Source organism: Urocampus carinirostris, chromosome 1 (genome assembly GCF_059441175.1).
Source record: "Urocampus carinirostris isolate Australia breed hairy pipefish chromosome 1, RoL_Ucar_1.0, whole genome shotgun sequence".
NCBI lineage: Eukaryota > Metazoa > Chordata > Actinopteri > Syngnathiformes > Syngnathidae > Urocampus > Urocampus carinirostris.
The window spans coordinates 52296179-52311648 of NC_142349.1; the positions used below are offsets into that span (position 1 = coordinate 52296179).

The window sequence follows — 15470 nt, forward strand, 5'->3', positions numbered from 1 at the left end:
AGGATTATTTATGGTAGAGGTGGCTAATTGTCTGATTGAGAGCACCAGAACCATCTGGGCAGAGGATTGGGGAGATTATGATGGGTACTGGAAAATGAGAAGGAGAGGGACTGCAGACGCCAAACCATGACATGTTCAGTCATTTGAGGTGTTTGAGAGGGACCTCATCCCATTTTATTACAATTTTGTTGATTTTATTTCCTTTTAATGCCCATAATAGTGATAAGGGGAAATAAAATTTAAAAACTGAACAAAAGAAAAAAAAATACAATAAAAAAGATAAAGAAAGATAAGAAAAAAAATCAACTTTACAATAACACCTTAACACTCAAAACACAGGCAATATAATTAAGATATTTACAAATCTACAAAACAGATAAAATACAAAACTATATAACTTTTTTATGCTTAACAAATTTAGAGTCACAAAATCCCCAAAAATGCACATTGACCAATCACAAAAGAAAAAGGCGTCTCGGAGGGCACCACCTGTTGATTGGTGGGAAGCCGGATCTCTTTGTTCACTTCCAAGAGCCGGCTCAAAGAGACGTTTTGTTTGCGAACGACATGAGTCGGATGCAGCCCTCGTTTGCCTTTTCTTTCGTTGCAGTAGTAAATATTGGATTCGTAATCACTATTTAACTATATGGAAGGTGCTAGTTTGAATGGTGACATGATTCGAAAAGACGCGACGTAAACAACTTGAGGAGAGTGGAAAACCAGGCCGTCAGGTTTGCAGGGACGCTGTTGGCGGTCCGCAGTGAAAGTAATGCACCGCTTTTTTTCGGCATAAATAAAAATTGTTTGATTAGCCCATTACTGAAAACAAAGTGCCATTGTGTAACAGCGTTATTAATAACAGCGTTATTCCCATAACTGATGCTAAACTATAAGCTACTGCACGGTTACATACATCTTGTGCTCTACAGAAATGAGAAATATTGCAGAGCTTTTATATTGTTAAATCTTGTGAGATAAGATTTTGTCCCATCATACTCGTGCATCGGTGAATGGGTCATGCATAAAATGTCTGCTAAAGTTCTAATTCAATCTAGACCAGTTCCATGTGTGTGACTCCTTGAGGGTGTACTCTCAAAAGTGTGAGAGTTTAACCTGAGCACTTTAGCCTTACTTAAATGTTCTATTAGCTAGGGTGTAATTTTCTATAAAATCATTACTTTTAAAAATCTCTCAACTGAAATTCTATTTGGGTTTGAATAGGATTTATGATTTGTAGTTGTTGATCACCTTCAAATACCGCACAATTCTGTCAGAAAACAGCGTTTGCAAGAAAAATAAACCCTATTTATCCATGCATCTATCAATCTACACGTCCGTCTGTCAATGGGAGGCCTTGAATGAAAATACGAGTATAAAATAAGACCTCTAAATGTTGTTGTGTGCAAGTTTTTGGGTGGTTGCATTAGAAAGGAATGAAAGACACAACACAAGTAAAACGTCTTGCAATAAGCTTTATTTTCTTTTTCTTAGATTTTCTTTTTAAAACGTATATGTTTTCTTCTCAAAACTTCTAAAATGTCTGGCTTTTCTTTTTAGAAGGATAAATCAGCATTCACAGTCATTTTTCATATTTTTAAACAGAACATGTTTTTTGAAGATTGTTTCACAAAGTAGCTTTTCATTTTTTGTTCTATACATGTTTGAAAAATGTAAAAGACCAATAAACATTCGATTTATATATATTCTGATTGTTTGATTTTTGTTTGATATCTAAGTCTGTCACATTCCAAAAACGTGACATTGGTTATATTCAGCATTAACCTTCTATGGAGGAAAGAGCCTACTTTTGCATTCTCCATCATGCTGTCTTGTTCTTGTGTCACTATAGCTAACGACTCATCTTGTTCTAGATGTAGCTTCAGGAAAGAAAAACAGTAGCATTCGACACATAACAACGGTTTGAAATATAATGAAGCTGCAAATAAAAAAAAGACAAAAAGAAATCGAGAATGCAAAATTATACTGTGAGGAAGTAAAGGTTGGATTCCTCCACAAAGTAATCAAATAGATATGTTTTGATTCTGTAGCCCTTTAGCCTTATCAATAGAACACAATGATGAGTATCCAGTGTCAAACAGACAAACATCAAAATAATCTTCTAGTCAGTTTAATTACACTTATAGAACAACATAGTCAATTAGTAATTATGAGCACTCAAACAATTTTACATACTAAAACTCTACATCCATGTTTGAATGGTAATCAGTCCAGGATGTCCCCTACCCACTGTTCAATGTCAGCTTGGATATGCTCCAGCCCCCTTGTGAGCCTCATGAGTGGGCAGTCAATAAATAAAATGAATGTCTTGTACATAAAAACTTGAGGGCAAAAAAACAGGACTTGAAATATGCTATTTCTATGTATTTTATGAAAATGTTTATTAAAAGATTAAAAAATATATATACTTCAGTGTTAGCCCTGCTGCATTTTGAGTTTTTCAATGCCCATCATCAAATGGAAGGGCTTCGTTTTTCAGTGTCTCAAAACTAATTTGATGAAATGGTGTATTTATAAACAAAAAGAAGATGAATTATAACATGTATGTGTTGTCATCTGCATGTATATTTATTCATACTTGCACATGGGAAAAATGGATAGGTCTATTTTACACATGTATTTCTGAGATATCTAATTCAAGACTCTATATGGCAAACTTTGAACCCAATACGGCCTGCAACTTAAAACGTTTTTCCACCCCTGATCTTGGGTCTTACCTCAGCAGGATAACAGGGGAGCTTTAGTATAACCCAACTGGCTTTTTTTTAGATGTGTATTACTGTTTTTTTTTTTGTTGTTGTTCTCCTTAAATGGATGTTTACTGGGAGGTGGATAGATAACACGTTTTAAAAAGCCATAGTATTAACAGACCCTGCTAATTTTACATAGAGACATGCAATAAATCCATAGTTTGTAAATTCCAAAACACACAAACTAAATACCTGTAATCCCATTTTGAACCACGCAAACAATTTAGTGAAATGAAATATTCATAGAATGAAAACATTTATAACACATTGAAAAAAAACTCAACACATTCCACCCTTACATTGTAGAATTGTAATTCTTTCCCAAATGAAAACTATGGTCCTATTACACAGTCCGAGCCAGATCAAAATATACAGGACTTGACTTAACGCTCCACTCACAAGATGGTTTTAATTTGTTTTCAAGTTTTCTTTTCAATTAACTATTTAAAGGAGACATTTTGATCTGATTTACTTTAGGGACGTTTTTAAATTTTAAAATGCCAATTACTTTCTGAAAACACCGTCAAACAGGTCTTTACCACTAAATCAACCGTTAGTGAGAATTGCCGCACAATCTGCAGAGCATTCTCTATCCATTCTCACAAATATTGCTGAGTGCTCAGTTTTCAAATGAGTTTAGTAGAAGTACTCAGACTTTAAACATGTGGTATAGAATCGGAAAAGAAAACAATTGTTTGAGTTGTCTTTGAATGTGCAAAATACTGGCATTATCATTGCTTCAGAGATGGGTGGTTTTAGTGAACCTAACTCTTTACTTCCTGGTGAGAATCATCTCCACCAAAATAACTCTGCATAATGTATAGTGAAGATATAAATATGTAAATGTTTAAAGTTTATAGTGAAATTAGTGATAAAAACACAAAATGTCTCCTTTAAATAGTCTTGTCACAATATAGAGGAGTAAAAGATAAACAGTGGAATGAGGAATTAAGACAGAAACAATACGAAAAACAAAACAAAATGTAAAAAAATAGGTCACAGTACATGGACTTCATGACAATTACATTTCAAATGAATTCCCAAAACAGTAACAACAATAATTGAATATTCATTAATTAACACTAAAAATGCTAAAAACAAAAGCAATACATTAATAATTGTAATTTCAAATAAGGGCTTGCAGTGGGGTGGCTGTTGTTTGCTCTTTTAGGTTAAAAATGGTGGCTGGAAGTTTGTATTTTACAATAGCAAAAATATATTTTCTTTAATAATTGCAAACTCACTATTTATTCATCTGTTTCTACGATATTTTGCATAGGACTAAACTGAGCAGAGGTCATGCAAAAATATTCATGCTTAGAAATAAATATTCAGTGGCCACTTCTGAATAATACAAGAAATCCCCAGCTTTAATTCTTTTTGTCTTGTCTTTTCTCAAAATATTTCCCCTGAGATGTTTAATTTGTTTGAATCTGTCTCATTTCTTCTCCAATTTATTTCCAGGGATGTTGGCGATGATGATCTCTGTGTTGGTGAAATAATAATTAGTAAAATAGTCAAAATGTAGCTTTTCTTCACTACTGAATAACAATTATCAGTCATACCATAAAAGTCAGATTGTAGCAAGGCTGAGACATAGTAAGTCTTGGGCAAATTTGAAGTCCCTATATCTCCTGAACTATAAATGGTAGAAAAAACGGTGTCATTCTGATATTTTTTCTTTTCTTTTTTTAAGGCTTTTGATTTTTTGTTTTTTAAATTCCTTTTCAGAACCATTAATGGCATTCACTCAACCAGAATAGCCTATTTGTGTGCTTGAATGTGCAAGAACTGAATCATGGATTATCGTTCGATGTTCATTTCGCAGAAAATTCAGAAAGGAGCCACTGTTGTGCCGAGAAATGCATCCCTGCTGAGATTTGCATCCCCTCGCTACTATAACCACTTTTACTTCGTTTTATCTCACTTTTATATCAATTTTCTGGAATGTCATGGCGAACACATAACCAAAACCACTTGGTCTTGCATTTGTTGGGAATGTAATACAACTTAAACCATTCCGTCTTTGTATTTGTTGTGAATGTAATCGAACGGTAATGCACATCGTATACAAATCACTTTTGAGCAGGTAACATGTTTATTTTGCCTTTTTCTATTCAAATCGCTCGTATTGAAACTGTTATGCACTCTACCATAAAGCTTACTTTAGCATAATAAGCTTCATGGTAGAGTGCATAACAGTTCTCAAAAGTGATTTATATACGGTGTGCATTAACGTTCGATTAAATTCACAACAAATACAAAGACGGAATGGTTTAAGTTGTATTACATTCCCCCAAAATGCAAGACGAAGTGGTTTTGGTTGTATGTTCGCCATTAAATTCCCGAAAATTGATATAAAAGTGAGATAAAACGAGGTAAAAGTGGTTATAGCAGCGCAGGGATGCATTTCTCGGCATAACACCACCAGAGAGGAAGTCCATAGTGTGATGGCAAGGTAAATTCATGATGGATGGGTGCTTATGATTAGCTAAAAATACGGGACGCCCCTTAAGTTTAGAATCAGAAAGATTGGACAGTCTGGGTAAAAAATCACGTTTTCATGTCCTGGTCACCCAGATCTCCTGATCTCACACCATGCAATTTATTTTTGTGGGGATTTGTGAAAGGATTGATCTACTACGTGGATGAGCTGAAGGAAAAAATAACAGAAGCTGTTGCGACCATTGACTAAGCAATACTGGGACAGTTTGGCCAGAATTTGAGTAGTGCCTTGATGTGTGTCATGTGACCAATGGTGATCACATTGAACATTTTTGAACATTCCATGCAAAAATTAAGATCACAAGCTTTCTGAGTTTACCAGATGTGTTTTGATATTTTTAATAATTTAAGAGATATTCAATGTCAAAATGTGCCCAAGACTTTGTGAACACCATGAAATTCAAAAAGTACTCCTGTTTCCAAAGAAAATCTATGATTAGCAGGACTGTTCGTTTCTCAAAAAAACACTAATGATCTTGTTTCTGAATTACTTTTGCAACTGTGGCTGTTGTATGAGTTGATATCCTACAGTTGGCCAATCAAGAGAAGCCTGGGCCTACCAGCAGAACTCTTATCTGGCGTATTTGAGGTGCTAACTAAATGTAGTGTTAAAAAAGCTGAAGGATTTAGCGGACGCAATATAAGCACTGGCACAGTTTCTGAGCTCCTTGAACTCCTTCCTGAAGCAGTTGCGTCCTTTCCTAAATACACTGGCTCGATTGACTCACTCACGAATGAGTTCAATACCACCCTGACTAGTGTGATGGATACCATAGCGCCCTTAAAACTAAAATCACGTCCTAAAAGACGCACACCTTGGTTTACTGATGAAACTAGAACCCTTAAAAAAGAATGCAGGAAATGGGAGAGAAAATGGCGCGCTACCAAGCTTGAGGTTTTCCATCAAACCTGGTGTGATAGCTTGTTAAAGTATAAAGCGGCCCTTGCCTCTGCAAAATCGGCCTACCTTTCGAAGGTGATTGCGTCTCAAAAGAACAACCCCAAAGCCCTTTTTGACACTGTAGCATCGCTTACAAGGCAACAGACTACCGCTGATAGTTCGACACACTCTGCTCAGGACTTAATGGTCTTCTTCACTAAAAAGATTCAATGCATACAGGAAGAAATTGCTAAAGATACTATTAGTACCACTCATATTAAAGAACTGAAACTTACAGATGCACGACAGGGTGGCTGCCCAGGGAAAATGGCCGGTTTTAGTGAACTGTCACTTGATGATCTCAAACAAGTGGTGACTGCGGCCAAACCGACAACTTGCCAGTTCGACCCGCTCCCAGGTTCACTTATTAAAAGTCTTTTTAGCGTCATTGGGCCTTCAGTTCTAAATATTATAAATACATCACTCTCCTCAGGTGTAGTTCCAGCAGCTTTTAAGTCCGCCGTTATTAAACCCACACTAAAACGACCCAACCTTGATCCAGAAATCTTAAGTAATTACAGACCTGTGTCAAACCTACCTTTCCTCTCTAAAGTACTCGAAAGAGTAGTGGCACAGCAGCTGAATGCTTTCATATCTGAGAACAACCTTTTTGAATCGATGCAATCAGGATTCAGGGCTAACCACTCTACTGAGACAGCGCTGATCAAGGTAACAAATGATCTCCTAATGTCAATGGATTCTGGCGCTTCATCACTTTTGCTGCTGCTGGATCTTAGTGCTGCTTTTGACACAGTGCGCCACAATATCCTACTAGAACGGTTGGAAAAATGGATTGGTCTCTCAGGAACCGTCCTCTCGTGGTTCAGATCCTACCTCTCAGATAGGACGCACTGTGTGAAATATGGTGAAACGACATCTGAGCCCTTTAATGTTACCTGCGGTGTTCCGCAGGGTTCTGTGCTCGGCCCCCTACTTTTCAACATTTACATGCTTCCATTAGGTGATATTATCCGCAAGTACAATATCAGCTTCCACTGCTACGCAGACGACACTCAACTATATCTTCCGTTGGAGGAATCTTCCACACTAAACTGTGGAAATTTGGAGGCCTGTCTCACTGAGATAAAAGAGTGGATGTCACTCAATTTCTTGCGTCTTAACCCTGAAAAGACCGAAATGTTAGTCATTGGTCCTTCTAAATGCCGTGACTTCTTCTCAAAAACTGCTGTGAACCTTGACAAATGTCACATCACACAGAGTGACTCAGTTAAAAATTTAGGTGTCATATTTGACCCTGATCTATCATTTGAGATGCATGTAAAGCAAATTACTAGAACTGCCTTCTTCCATCTTCGCAACATTGCTAAAATCCGTTCAATACTGTCTCAGTCTGATGCGGAAACAATAATTCATGCATTTGTTACCTCCCGTCTCGACTACTGTAATGCACTACTTTCCGGTCTCCCGAAGTCCAGAATCAAGTCTCTTCAGCTAGTACAAAATGCCGCAGCGAGGCTTTTAACTAGGACAAAAAAGTACGATCACATAACACCGATTTTGGCTAACCTGCATTGGCTCCCAGTTAGCCAAAGATGTGACTTCAAAGTTCTCTTAGTACTGTACAAAATCATACATGGACTTGCTCCCTCTTATCTTTCAGATCTGATCTGCCGCTATGTCCCGGTCCGAAGCCTGCGATCTGAGAGTGCCGGTCTTCTGGTGATCCCGAGAGCAAAGAAGTCTTCTGCTGGTTCGAGAGCGTTCTCCATCCGGGCACCGGTGCTGTGGAATGCTCTTCCCCCTGAGATCCGATCTGCAACCTCAGTGGAAATGTTTAAATCTAAACTTAAAACTCACCTCTACTCTATTGCATACGAATAACCTACTCCTCTTGTCGGTTGACAATAGTCTGTGTAATATAGTGTAACAATCTGTGAAGCCCTTTGAGACTCATCGTGATTTAGGGCTATACAAAAATAAATGACTTGACTTGACTTGACTATTTGCCCACACATTCTACTTTGAAAACTAAAATAGAAATCATCTCCTCACACAGTGCTCTGAATTCAGGATCACAGCTCTTGTTGCACGGTTTACATGATTCAATTCCACGTCAAAAATAATAATAATACGCCATTTTGCTCGGTTGGAAAAAGCAGTTGGAACACTCTTCCTCTCGCACAAAACTTGGTTTCCGCTTGTAGTCTTTGTTGGGCCGCTCCTCTTTAAGTCCAAGGGAATAAAACTGTACTTAGGTTTTTTTAGCGGCCAATGTTTCCTCATTGAAGACATTACATCGTTTCAGGGTCCTCACTCAAACAAATAGAATGAATATTAAACAAACAAAACAAATTAAAATACAACTACACTCAAAGTGATGCTCCTAAATGTTCACATCTAATCAACGCTACCATAGTTATATTTAATCTTATTTTTTTTCCTTCTTTTTACAACGATAACAAAGAACTATGCATCTTTGTCGCGTCTTCCAGTCCATTCCATAGTTTAGCACCCAAAATTGAGAAACATCCTTATTTAATATTGCTTCTCACAAAAAAAGAGAAATAAAACAAAAAAAACTCTGAATGAAAATACAGTAGGTAGTTTACTCCACTTCGCCGAAAAACATGTTTTGTGTTTTCATCTATTTGATTTCTATAGATTTGAAATAGTCCCATTAATATTTAGATTATTCTCTGTAGCCAAACAAATTGTGCGATAATACAAGTGGAAAATAAATTCTAATAAGTAATATTTTCTAAAGAGATATAAGTGTTGTATTCTGCTTGCTTACAAAACAGAATTTATTTTTGGGTTTTGCTATTGGACACATGCAGATTAGATTGCATAAGATATCAGGGTTGTTCATTGTTTTGACTATTTTTGCTCACTGTTGTTTGTTATCTTGACTATTATACACTGTTATTTGATATCCCACACCCTCTAGAGCTGATCAGCTTTTGTAACATCTAATAAAAAGAACCTTTAGAGCGTCTTGGAATTTCTGCATCTTGCGAGTACAGTCCTTTCCTATTTTCTTGTGAGTTCAAAATATATTGATGTCTTCTCTCATTTTTTGAGTGTTTATTAAACGATAAACTTATCACACTGTTAATTAAGTTTAACACTCAAACCATTCATTTTTCTAAATAATCTGCTTGCTCCAGTCTATCCTTTTGCAAAATTGCCATAAGTGTATCAACACAAAATAATCTGTGTCCAAGACCATGATTGTTATAGTAACACATTTCAAATTGGCACTTTTTTGTTTTAACAATTAACTGTTTAATATCTATTCTGTAAAATGTTTAAAAGATACTTAGTTAAATAAATAAATAAATAAATAAATAGTTAATTAATAAAAAACAAGGAGGGGTGTGTTGAACAAACCTTATTTATTTTGCTGTCTAGTTTTCCAAAACCAACAAGCCTAAACACGTATTCATAAATATATATATATATATATATATATATATATATATATATATATATATATATATATATATATATATATATATATATATATATATATATATATATATATATATATATATATATATATATATATATATGTATATTCACTTTTTTAATATCTGTGCAAATTATTATTACTGTGTAAATCTATTTTGGAAATATTTAAACCTTAACTCCCAACACCGAATGTTTGGAACACCAGTTTCTCTTCCCAGTTGTCATTTCTGAATTCTTAAATATTTGTGTATTGAAACATATTTTAAAAGTATGAAACCAGTAATTCATTTCCTTTTAGTCCATAATTTATTAGCATTTCTGCACATGTATTGATAACAAATGCTTTCCATCAGTCAATAATTACACTCATAGGTTGTTGTTGTTTTTTTAATCTATTCTTGAGGTTTTTCTGCGCATTTCATCACTGCCAACGCTGCTTTGTTATTTATAATGTACATTGTTTTCGAACATCATGCTTAACAGTACTAGAAGCTTATGCATTAGGTACAGCTCTGCTTCATACACCTTGATGGTAAGTACTGTACTGCATCTCCTAGCTACACATGCATGAACTAACAGAGATTGAACCTTTCATCATCAATGATCTAACTTCTTTAGGGTAATGCTAATGTCTGTTACTGTCCTTATTGAACATAAATATTTGATAGTTTGTATTGATCACAAATTTTAATTTGTCAAAGAATGGAATATTTAGTCTGTGAATGTTAATTTTGATCAAACCCTTTTTAGAGTACTTGTAGACTGGTATGGCACTCATCATTGATAACAATGAAGCATAATGGCTATGCGTGTAAAATAGAGTACACAAACATATAAAAAAATAAGAAATAAAGACATACATACAAGCATGTTTATCGAGCTGTAGCGTTAAGAAAACATCAATTCTCTGTTATAAACACCCCCCAAAAAATTGGGGCATACCAAAGCCCGAAATGTTAAACAAGTTAGATGCCATTATTTCTGGTCCTTATCTCTTACATGCCACATCGTAGCTTTTTAACTCATCAAGCAAGCAAGATAAACATGAATAAGATTTTAAAAACAAAGCAAACAAATATACTGGAAGCATTTTGGGATATTATCTTTGGTGGGGAAGGTGGTGTTCATGCATAAGGGGGGGAGTCCTCGCATTCAATGAAAATGCTACATTGTCTGGGCCTTTTTTTTCTTCCTTATATATACATTTCTTGACTTTGTGCATTTTACTGCATTCTTTGCATAAATCCTACAAGCATGTTGCTTGCAGAGTAATCTTTAAAGAAAAGAGAAGTGTAGAATTAAAGGGGACAACCATAACCCTAATATGTTTCTGTTTTTCTTTTTACATTAAATAAATAGGAAAGTTGCTATACAAGACTTAAGAAAGATAACCCCACCCCCATCTGCAAAAATAAACTTTCCCACCCCCGCCCAGCCCCGTTACAGTACCTACAGTAGCTTGGTCTTAACTGACCTGTTGCATCATAGCATTTTGGCATGCATTATGTCAGCATGTCCTGCCTCCTCTTGCATTCAAATATAATTTTTCATGCGTTGTTAGTGCATATGCATGTGCCAAAACACTCAATCACTCACAAACTCACACACTTCATAGTCTCTACGTAATCAGTTCAAAAGTAGACTATCTAACCAAGCACCCTCACATTTTTTTTCATACCAAAATCCTTATTGCTTGCGATGGAAATCCATGCAAAGTTAACTACAATGCACATTGTACATAATATGCACGTGGCCATGACATAATGGCATAGGTCGTGAACAAGTTGATAGCAATTTAAAGGTTGAGCGGTATAAAACTGTGGATATGGTTTTGTGTGTGTCTATGTATATGTACAGTACCTATTCTATGTACAGTACATGAGGAACCCAAAACATAAAGAGCAAACTCACAATCATCAATCATTTCCCTTGGAAAATGAAAAGGTTACCAACATGAACATGTAGTGCAATGAACATAAAACCCTGCTTGACCAAATTCCTTTTCAATCAGTCTATGTTTAAGCTGCCTTGAATTGACTGAAATGGGGCCCAGTCACATTGACAAAGAGTTCTGCAGGTCATTATTTGTGCAGGTACAAAATGTTAGCATGTACAAGGGGTGTACACATCTTCAAGTATTCCCCCAACTTTCATTACCAATTTCCACAATGCAAGACCTTTTTTTTCCCAAAAAAGCTCATTTGTTTTTCTTTACAACCTTATGAGTAATCAATCCAGAGCGTCTGTGCAAGAGCTAAGGACCTATCTTGTATAGTAAGTTATGTTGAAAGAAACTGCAAGCTTGACCCAAAATTTAGCCTGATGAACACTTTGCTGCACATTTGTCTTATTGGTGTGCAATAAGGGGAGAATTAATCATGACAATGAAAGCTCCTCTAAAATGGGGTTGGGCTTAAGCACTTAAGACATATATTGATCGCTCCATCACTCCATCTTGCACAGAGTGAAAATAAGCATATTGGAGAAAACACAACTCCTTTTCCTGATGAAATCTTCAGGCAGGAGAAAATCTAATTTGATGCATTTGACTCTAAGTATACAGTTATATCGTAAAATATGTAATTGGGGTCACATTTGCCCCTTGTTTGTGTCTTTTTGCATTTCTGATGTTTATTTTTATTTTTTAGCTATACAGTAATCCCTTGTTAATAGCGGGGCTACGTTCCAAAAAGAACCTGTGACGGGCAAAATCCTTGAAGTAGAAACATTTTTCTTTTTAATATTACAATACTCTACTATATATTGAAACCAACAAAAAAAATACTGTAGAAATGTATATTTTAAAAAAAGAATAAAAAAACGACTCTACCGTCAAATTATAATGAAAAGGTAGACTGTTTAGCCCAGTGGTCTCCAAGGTTTTTCCCGTGAGGGCCACACAATTTTTCCATTCTTTGTTGAGGGTCCGGTGTCAGTTTCTAACAGAAAAAGTGCAATGTTTGCAGGAGTGCCTAAATGTAAACAATGATTTTATTCAATAAGCCAATCAATTAACCCTTCTGGATTCTGTACAGAACAAAAGTCATCAAATAAATATTTACACTATTAATAAAATAAAGGTTAACATTTCTCTCTGTATTCTTCACAGAACAAACTAAATAATAGCTTTCCACAGTGTTGTAAACACAGGTCCAAGATAATCTTAGTGTTAAGCGCTCTGAACCACCGATGGTATAGATGACTTATGAAACAGTAGATTTAATCTCATGATTACACTATTTTTTGTCACACATGTTGCTTTTGTCCTTTTCACATGCTGTAATGACAATTCATTTGATTCTATTACTCTAATCTATTTTAAATATTATAAGTGCCAAATGTATTGTCATTGTAACATGTGAAATGCACAACAAAATTCGTCCCAGGCACTGCGACTAAGTATAGTGTATTAACTAGACAAAACCCAATGCCTTCGCAAATAAGATCTGGATTAGATTATGTTTAATTATTGGTACCCTAGGGAGATTCACTTCTATCTTATATAATTTATTTGGTTCTCTTAGGTAAATTGACTGTACCGGAGGGATACAGTCAGTGCAGTGGCAGCAGAGTGTGAGCCAAATGACCGATTTACAGCAACTGGTATTCCAAGGTGACCTTCCTTCCAAGTACTAACCAGGCCCGACCCTGCACCCTGAGATCGGGCATTCTCAGGGTGGTATGGCTGCAACATTAGATTTCAAAAACAGCAGAATGGCCATATGTGATAGTGGGACAATGAGGGCGGACTGATTGGATGGGTCAGCAAGGCCTGTTCTTTAGAAGGCAGATGACAGAGGGGATTAAGCTTTTCCTAATGTGGGATCCATATAACTGGAAGTCCAGTGGTAGAGGTCCCTTGGTCTCACTGTTGCAGCCTGTACCATGCACCTAGACTTTTTGAAGCATAAGAAAATGCGTGTCAAAATGCTCTGTGGTATTGACTAAATGTGGAGTCGGGTTGTAGTTTGGGGACCACTGGTTTAGCCTATAAGAATGCAGAAAACAATGCATAATGCAAATCCGCAAAACCGTAAAAAGTAAACCGCTTTATAGCGAGGGATTACTGTACTTTCTCATCAGGTAAATTTTAGTAACAGCTTGTTAGGTAGACGTCTTTAGTTGATTTATCACAAAACGAAAGCTCAGAATGACATTAAAAACAACATTGGTCAAACTAAGGGCCATATATATAAATGAATATCAAATAAACACGCTTAATGAAAATGCATTGAATGAGAAACTAGAGTCATAGGCCTCTCCTCAGTGACATGATAACATAAAATGATGCAAACCATAATTTAAAACATTGCAGTATTCCAATTTCTTCCCGATATTTTGACATTTGTGCATCTGTGCAGAGGTAGACGCATGTTCACATGCTAACACAGGCAAACATGAACACATTCTTATGTGCACACAGGTTGTGTTAGAACACAGCCTTACATATCCTGCAGCACCGTCTCCCCCATCTACTTTGCATATTTGGATGTTGAAGGTTTTCAAGCTTCTCCCGATGATGTTGCTGTGGTTCATGCCTCCCTCTACCACGGGCTGTCGCTCCAGTAGCCGTTGACGGTGCCTCCTACTGAGTGGAGATGGACGATCAGAGCAGGTGGGGCGGGGATGGGATCGAGTGAGAGTTCATGATGGTTAGAACCAGGGAAAGAAAGAGAAGCCAAAAAGGGAGTAAACTCAAAATATTGATACTAAGAGCAGAATCACACTGAAGTCAGTGCAAAGTTATCTTGCTGTTGGTGCTGATGGTTGATGAGATGACATTTTCTTAGATGAGCTGATCTGCTGAGATACTACGGCTGAAACCACAGTAAGCATATTGATCCATATTTTGCTAATGTCCATACTGAGCGAGTATTGAAACATATTGATACTATTGTCTTCCTATTTAACTATTACTATAATAATGTTGATAGTGTGTCCAATATTTTACATATATTTCAACTTTCAAATTGGTTCCAATAGTGATTCCATGTTTCTAAAATATTCTGCGATGAAAGGTAACGTATTTTTAACTGTAAGGCCCATCTGATTATAAGACCTTCAAAAATACCAACCTGCGATAGATTCTTGTCATGTATAAGATGCATCAAACATGAGATTAAAAACGAATATAAACACGGTATTTCAGAAATACGAATATAAGGGTATCTTGTTTCACAGCTAAAATGAATCAAATAATTGTTAATTGTTTACTGTAAGTGAAGCATTTTGTTGTAATTATGCATTGCTGAATTGTTTCACCAAATTTCCAGCCCCGTAAAGGTGCACTGGATTATAAAGCATACTTTGGAATCTCTTGGGGTTTGTCAGATGCGCCTCACAGTCTGGAAAATGCAGTATTTTATTTGTCTTGTTGACATTGCTGTACAATATTGCTTTTTGTGTGATTCTCTTGACTTTTGTTCTGAAACAGTTGTAGTAGAAATGTTTTTATTTAATTTTTACACTGTTAAAGTTTGCATTGTCATTATATTATAGAAAAATGGACATTTTAGGCTGATATCAATGGAATTATAAACTAAGGAGGGAGGGATTGGATTATTTAATGATCATGAGATTTACAAGCAAAAACTATTGGTATTGGATCGGTAGCAATTTCACTACCATTTATTTACTTGGATCGAAATAATACCAAAAATCCCAGTATCCCCCACCCCTGAATAATAGGCTACTTTTAACTATTCATCTGTGTCCTATGTAAAAGATTAATGAGAGAAAAATCTTTCCTAATCAGTTTTCCCACAGTATTCGTCCTTCTTCAATATCAATTCTCAAAAGAGGTCTCAATTTAACATTTATTCCCG

At 35.9% G+C, this 15470-nt stretch overlaps 1 protein-coding gene across 2 annotated transcripts in view; it reads right to left on the reverse strand.

Moving 5' to 3' along the window:
* Positions 1 to 11086: 11086 nt before the first annotated feature.
* LOC148375118 (voltage-gated potassium channel KCNC1-like) overlaps positions 11087 to 15470 on the reverse strand; it is a 55958-nt gene continuing 51574 nt past the window's right edge. Inside the window, exon 5 of one of the 2 annotated variants that reach the window (XM_088344881.1) lies at positions 11087 to 14230. In XM_088344881.1, the coding sequence (XP_088201007.1) occupies positions 14190 to 14230 (41 nt within the window). In that variant the 3' untranslated portion in view covers positions 11087 to 14189. Of the gene's footprint in view, positions 14234 to 15470 lie in introns of both variants that reach the window. The other variant, XM_088344880.1, reaches the window with a different exon arrangement.